The sequence below is a fragment of the Limulus polyphemus genome, unplaced genomic scaffold (assembly GCF_000517525.1).
Source record: "Limulus polyphemus unplaced genomic scaffold, Limulus_polyphemus-2.1.2 Scaffold1110, whole genome shotgun sequence".
Lineage (NCBI taxonomy): Eukaryota > Metazoa > Arthropoda > Merostomata > Xiphosura > Limulidae > Limulus > Limulus polyphemus.
In genome coordinates this window covers 296,044-302,792 of record NW_013666720.1, presented here as the reverse complement: position 1 = coordinate 302,792, position 6,749 = coordinate 296,044, and the positions used below count along the sequence as shown (strand labels likewise).

The window sequence follows — 6,749 nt, the reverse complement described above, 5'->3', positions numbered from 1 at the left end:
GGTTATGAGGTCGTCCCAGGGAATGAGCCCGTGCTGAAAGAGTTAAGGATATCTTCTAGTTATCTAAGTGTGATACATCGTACATAGTACATTCTTTCAATGCATATAATTCATTTTATACATATTTCATTATTGCCACTACAAATATTTCTAACTTAATTTTTATGTATTAGGTAAGAGGGAAAAAAAGATAATAACTTGTTTTCCACATGTCTGATATATTGTTTTATGTATGTCATTTTAAATTTTGCTTGTTTATTTGAAATATACATATTGTTGCTGTTATGTCAAACCTGTATATGTTCAAAAGCCCAAACTTACAGATTTGTAGATACATTAATGTAAATGTGAAATAAAGTAATCCAATCATTGATTTAGTATTCCATGATTTTTAACCTTTAGAACCTGGACTTCACACAACAAAAAGCCAATATTAGATCAGAATATGGTTTGAAAATTTTTCTTTCTTTGAAAAATTGGGGCTCTTTTCATTCTCAGTGTTATATCTCCCAAACTTCAAACAGGTTTTTTATCTCTACAGATTTTCTTCTTGTGTTCTCTGTTTGGTCTCTCTAACTTACAGGTTTATCAATAAAGGTGGCAGCTTGTAAAACTAGCATGAAAGCTTTAGCTGTTACAAGTTATAGAGTGTTATCAAGAAAGTTGGTTGCTTTAACAGTAATTGAAGCACATCGACTGTTACAAGTTATATAGAGGTTTATCAAGAAATTTGACAGCTTGTAACACCAGTTGTAGAGGTTAGCCAGAAAACACTAACTTTTACAAGTTTTAGAGGTTTATTCAGAAATGGGCTCTTTGCAGCAGTAACAAGAACACTGTAGCTGTTACAAGCTATAGAGTTTTATTAAGAGAGTAGGCTGCATGTAAAACTCTGTGATTGTTACAAATTATAAAGGTTTACCAAGGAGTTAGCTACTTTTGATAAAAAGAGAAAGTTACTGGGGCTGATTGAATGATTGTCTAATGACCTCTTGAGCAGTTGAAGTCAGACTTTGTAGTAAAACTTCTATATAATCTTCTTGCAGCTGTTTTAATAGTTTTATTTCAAATGTCAAAAGAGCATTTATCATGTACAATATTGTGTGGCCACCTCTGTGAATGAAAAAGTTTTTTTAACCAGGTTGACTTTGATGTTCCCCAGTATGATAAGTTTCCAAAATTTCATGACATCAGTGGACAGGAGGCAGTGTTAGGGCCAGGTGATGTGCTTTATCTTCCCATGTACTGGTGGCATCATGTTGAAACTGTACAGCATGGAGACTATGCAGTTTCTTTAAATTTCTGGTACAAGGTGAGTTCTTCTGGATTAACATCACACTGTTCAACATCAACAGTATTAAAACTAAACTTTTTTTCAGAGGTATAATATGAAGCTGTTAATGCTGCAGTAAGTCGTGTATATAATAATAAATTATTTTTAATGCAGAAGACAATCTTATATTTGGTTTAATTTTTTATGAAACAAATAGATCTGTTTGTTTAAATAACTTTAATTTACCTGTCTAGGTTGCAAGTTGATTGTTTAAGACTTAATTATTCATATAAAAAGGAATCCAGTCAATTCAACTTTGAAGATAACCAACTAAATATCAGTTTAAATTTATCCTGTAAAACTTGGTTTTTCTCTTGTATGTATAGACACACACACACACACTGTTTTTAAATATTTTGAATTTTAAGAAGTTTTACTGTGGCTTTTCATCAATCAATTTTAGTGAAGGTAATTATTTAATGTTTCCAATATATATATATCAAACTAACATAGATATAAAAGTACTGAAAGTTATTAGATTTTATTTAGATATTTTACCTTAATATGTTACAGATAATTGTTCTTTGAAGTAGGCATAAGTATCTGTTCTTTTAAAATTTTTAGGGTCAAGGGTCTGTGATTTTTAAGTGAGCAAATGAAAGAGAAATATACTCACCCTTTTTAAAAATCTACTATCCCCCTCTCCATTCCACAAAACACATACAGAAAAGTAAAATATAACTTTTAGGATTTTGCTTTTATTTGACAAAATATATGAATTCCAAAACACACTTCCGCTGACACTATATCTATTTCTCAATTTCCATGATTTCCACTCTTTGCCCATCTAAGCATTGAAAATGCTTGCTCCAGTCTTTTTGATCCCAATGCCCTTGGAAAACTCTAATTTGCAAAATTTTCCACCAACTTCAGTGCACCCTCTAGCTTGGTACTGTATATAAGCACCTCATTCAAGTAATGTAATCACTTTTTCTCAACAAAGTATTCAGCATGGGTTTCTATAACCATGAGTGTTGTGACTTTGAACGTGGTTGGCTTTACTATGGTTATATTTTCATTTAACAACAACAAAAAAAATGTACCAACGGGAATGAATTCCCAAGTGAATGTTTCTACTACGGAGGCCAACCAGACCTTTTCTCTTCTACCTCTGCTATCTGTTGTTTGTCAATGACCATGGGAGGGATCACTCTCAGTTGAAGCTTTAATTTTAATGTACATACAAATGTAAAGCATTTTAAAATATAAATAAGTTTCTTAAGATAATTTCGAATTTATGAAGATAATGAAGTAATCTAAGAAATGTTCAGATCATAAGTTCACACACAAGTAGGAACTTAAGGAAAATTAAATGGGTTATCTTAATAAGGTGATTTTTACTTAGCTTGACCCGTCAATTATTCTTATAAACTTTTTCTTTGGTTTGTTTTTTACTTATAAAATTTTCAGTAAAATGGTAGAATGTATATTGATTAATGTTAACTTCATTAATCAGATTATGCCATATTTATCAAGTCTCCTTTTCAGTCTACTGCCATTAAATTGTGATAAAAGTATACATTGTTCATTAAATAGTTTATAATTGCTACTAAGGGAAAACATTGAAGGTAAAGTAATTGAAAATGGATACATTTGCTGTTTTCTTTGTTGTTATTAGGTTTTGAATGGTAAAGCATAAGTAGAGCTGTCAGGAGAACTAAGTTTTTCACAGCTCTTTATTTTTCCTCATTGTTAGTCAGGACCTTCTGGAAAAATTACATATCCTCTTCAAGGTTTCCAGAAGATGGCAGTAATGAGAAATATTGAAAAGATGTTGGTAGAGACATTAAAGGATGTTAATGAGGTATTTCATTTTATATATCATGTAAACATACATGTTTTTGACATTTTGTATATAACAATTGATTGTAATAATGTATGTTTCTGTAACCCCTATACTGTTTATGTTTTATCTGATTATACATCATTTCTTAATGACCCATCTGAATAAAACTCTTGCTGCTGTTTTAATTTTCTTTCTTTCAAAACAGAAAATATTTTTAAAAGCATTGAAGCTATGGCTAATGTATCATTATCTTTTCTTGCTTTTCTTTCTTAAGTTGTCTTTCGAATATTAATATTCAGTGTTTATTTCAACATTAGAGTACGGAAAGCTATAAATAAAGTTCACTTAAAAACAAAAACAGGAAAGTTAACCAGTACATGCTACATGACTCAAGCACTAGTTCTGCTGAAAGGAAATTTCTAGTGGGGAAAATGCTACATAATACGAAGCTCACATCCAAACATTTTGATAATAAACCCTTAACCTAAAAGACCAGTAATTAAAGAATAAGACATTTTTCTCACCAAGCAAAGTTACGTGCCAAGTAGAAATATATTAAATTTTGCCATAATAAAACCTAGCAACATATTATTAAGTGAATTAGAAATTGTTCATAATTAACGAATGAACCTGGGTAACATGCACTTCCTTTTGAACTGGAGAAATGCTGGTTATAAAAGAGAAAATATCATAATACATTTAAAATGTACATAAAGAACTGCATGTAGTTATAAACTAACTTGCCAGAAAACTTCAACACTTTATCTTCATGCAAGGGGTAATTTTATTTAGAAAAACAGTTGATGAAGTATGAATTTAAAACTAAACTAGGTGGCACTTTTATTCATTTATTTCAACATTTTAGATGTTTAGGTTTAGTCCCTCCTTTACAATATTTAATTCTCCATAAAGGCTTGATTATTTGAATGCCCTTTTTAACCACCAGGTAGCTAGACATACTATAATTTTGTATGTAGTAAGTGTCTTCATGAAATGTGGCAAGCTTTTAGTATATATTACAAGTCTTTTGTATGTAAAAAAAATCATATTTTTTAGTTAAGTGACTAGTTTGAGTGCAAGGTGGTTTTTATGTCAAAATTAAAAATACTTTCTTTGTACAGTTTTCAGATTTCATTTGCATACTTTCTAAAACCTCCTAAATAAATATCAAAGTTTTTACAGTAAATCTCTATATCTCATATTTTATGCTCTCTACCCTAACACTATATACAGGCTCAGTTCATTTGGTAAACCTTGTAACCACCACAAAAAAAAATTAAATATATGTAATTACCCTTTTTCTTTCTAGAATTTCTTCATTTTCTTACAAACAATGACACACTATTTATTCTTACAGCCAAAGCCAACACAATTCAAATCTCTCAGTCATTTAAAATTATTGATTTACTAAGAATAATACCAAAGTGAATTATCACAGCAGGGAAGTTTTGGGTAAGGACAGCATCAAATTACCAACATTCTCAGTAAAATTACAACATGCCATGCTCACAACATTTGCTTATACTATCAAGTGTTTTTTCCATGAATTTTTCTTATGCAACTAATAAGTTCCTAATTTTTACATATTAGTTACTTTTATAACAATAAAGAAAAAAAAGAATTACATAAAAAACTTGAAATTTAGTACTTATGTGTGTATCTTGTAATGCTCTCAAAGTCTCAGTGAAAGTTAACCCAATTTTTTGTAGGAGTATTGTTACTACTTTACATAATTGTTATTTATTTTAAATGTGAAATTTAAAACACAAAATATTAAATGCAACAAAATAGTATGTCCTAAAACTATTATAATTTAACTGGCTTTCTAACTAAGCTATATGTGGTTTAAAATGTTTTCTTTACCTGGTCAGGGCAATCTTGGCAATAGCAAACTATGAAATTGATGCAGAATAACTCAAAGATCATCATGAGAATATACTAATCTCATAAAAAACAGTAGATTAAAATATTTCCATTGGTTGTAAATAATCTAATAGCAAATGTCATTTTTTAAAGACAGCATGTACAATGAGTTTTAGCTTATGGCATATAACCCATTAAAGTAAGAAAAATAGTCTCAACAAACTTTTCCACGGGAATATCTAATGTATAAATGTATAAGTCCTTGTAAACTTAGAAAGTAATAAAGGGTGGAAAGGAAATCAAAGCAAAGAAGTGTCATGTGATGCATAAAATTGAAGATTGAAAATTTAAATATTTCTCTTTGATTTGATGCTAAATTTATAAAATATTTTATTTTAATCTAATTGTATTTTACTCCTCTCTTCCAATAATGCAACAACAAATCACTGTTATACAACTCAGGTACATTTATTTTAACAGTCTTTTAATATATCCTGAAGAATGGCTTAAACCTTAAATGTAGAAATAATTTAACACTGTCCTATTTTTGAATTTTTACTTATTTTTTTATCAAATGCTTTCATCACTTTATTACTCTCTCTTGCCATTTTTCGTAACTTTTCAGCAAAGTAATTTTAGTCAAGCTATTACTTTAGCTGGACACATGTATGTTGCAAATGAATTTTGACTAAGTTTTGTTATTAATGTTTTTTCATGATGATTCCTTATCCTTGTGTGCAAGAAGTGGTAACTTTCATGTTGTTGCAGTTTTGTTTACTTTTTGAGAAAAATTGTTTAATATTCGGTCAGACAGAGCAGCATTTCCCAAACTTTTGTTATTCATGCCCTCCTCTTGTTTTTCAAAGAGTGAAAGAGTGAATTAAGTGGCAAAATATAATACACAGATATGCATTAAAATACCTTGTGTTATAGTAATTACTTATTATTTTCATTAATGAAAAATATAATAAAACTCTTAATTTTGCATTATTTCACTATTGACTCTACCCTAATCACTCACCCCACAAGAGATCATTAGTAACCCCCCAGCATACCCCACACTGTGGAAAATACTGATATAGGACATAATATAACTAAGATTGGAAACTTTAAACATTACTTTTTTGTCTAAGAAGCTGTTAATTAGATATATACTCCACCATTTAATTTGTTCTTTCATGTTTTGGAAAGATACTGTGTTATATCTTGGCATTACAACATGATCAAGTTGTCATTGTTATGTTGTGAAGAGTATGAGAATTGTTACTTACTGCAGAATTAAGATAATATTAATAAACAATACAAGGTTCCATTTCAGAACTCAGACTAGAAAGCTATGCTGATAACTACATATAGGAATATCAACTTCTTTACTAAGCAATAAATTTCAGCCCTTGGCTTCTGCAGATGACGAACTATTGGATGGAAGGAAAACAAGAGGGTCAGAGAAGAATATGGATGATAAGGAAGTTATAGTTATAGGTGATTCCTCAACAAGGCCTGGGGATAGGTTAGTCTGTGTGGTAAATAGTGAGAAAAGAATCAGATTATGCTACCCAGGGGCACAAAAGGATTTAGATCATTTAGTGAGTTGGGCAAATAAATTGCAAATGGGTTTTAATTATAATAAATGCAAGATAATGCATTAGAGTTATCATAATTTTGATTATAAGTATACTTTTGATGAGAATAACCTTAACAGTGTCATGAAAAAAAGGGATCTTGGTGTAATAGTTCACCAGTCTCTAAAGCCATCCAAGCAGTGTG

General features: G+C 29.9%; 1 protein-coding gene across 2 annotated transcripts in view; it reads left to right on the top strand.

Moving 5' to 3' along the window:
• LOC106462179 (hypoxia-inducible factor 1-alpha inhibitor-like) overlaps nucleotides 1-6,749 on the top strand; it is a 32,762-nt gene that overhangs the window by 22,299 nt on the left and 3,714 nt on the right. Inside the window, exons 5-6 of one of the 2 annotated variants that reach the window (XR_002611178.1) lie at nucleotides 1,142-1,312; nucleotides 3,034-3,137. Coding sequence is in view for 1 of the 2 variants with exons in the window: in XM_013922079.2 (XP_013777533.1) it covers nucleotides 1,142-1,312; nucleotides 3,030-3,137 (279 nt within the window). In the remaining variant the exon portion in view is untranslated. Of the gene's footprint in view, nucleotides 1-1,141; nucleotides 1,313-3,029; nucleotides 3,138-6,749 lie in introns of both variants that reach the window. The other variant, XM_013922079.2, reaches the window with a different exon arrangement.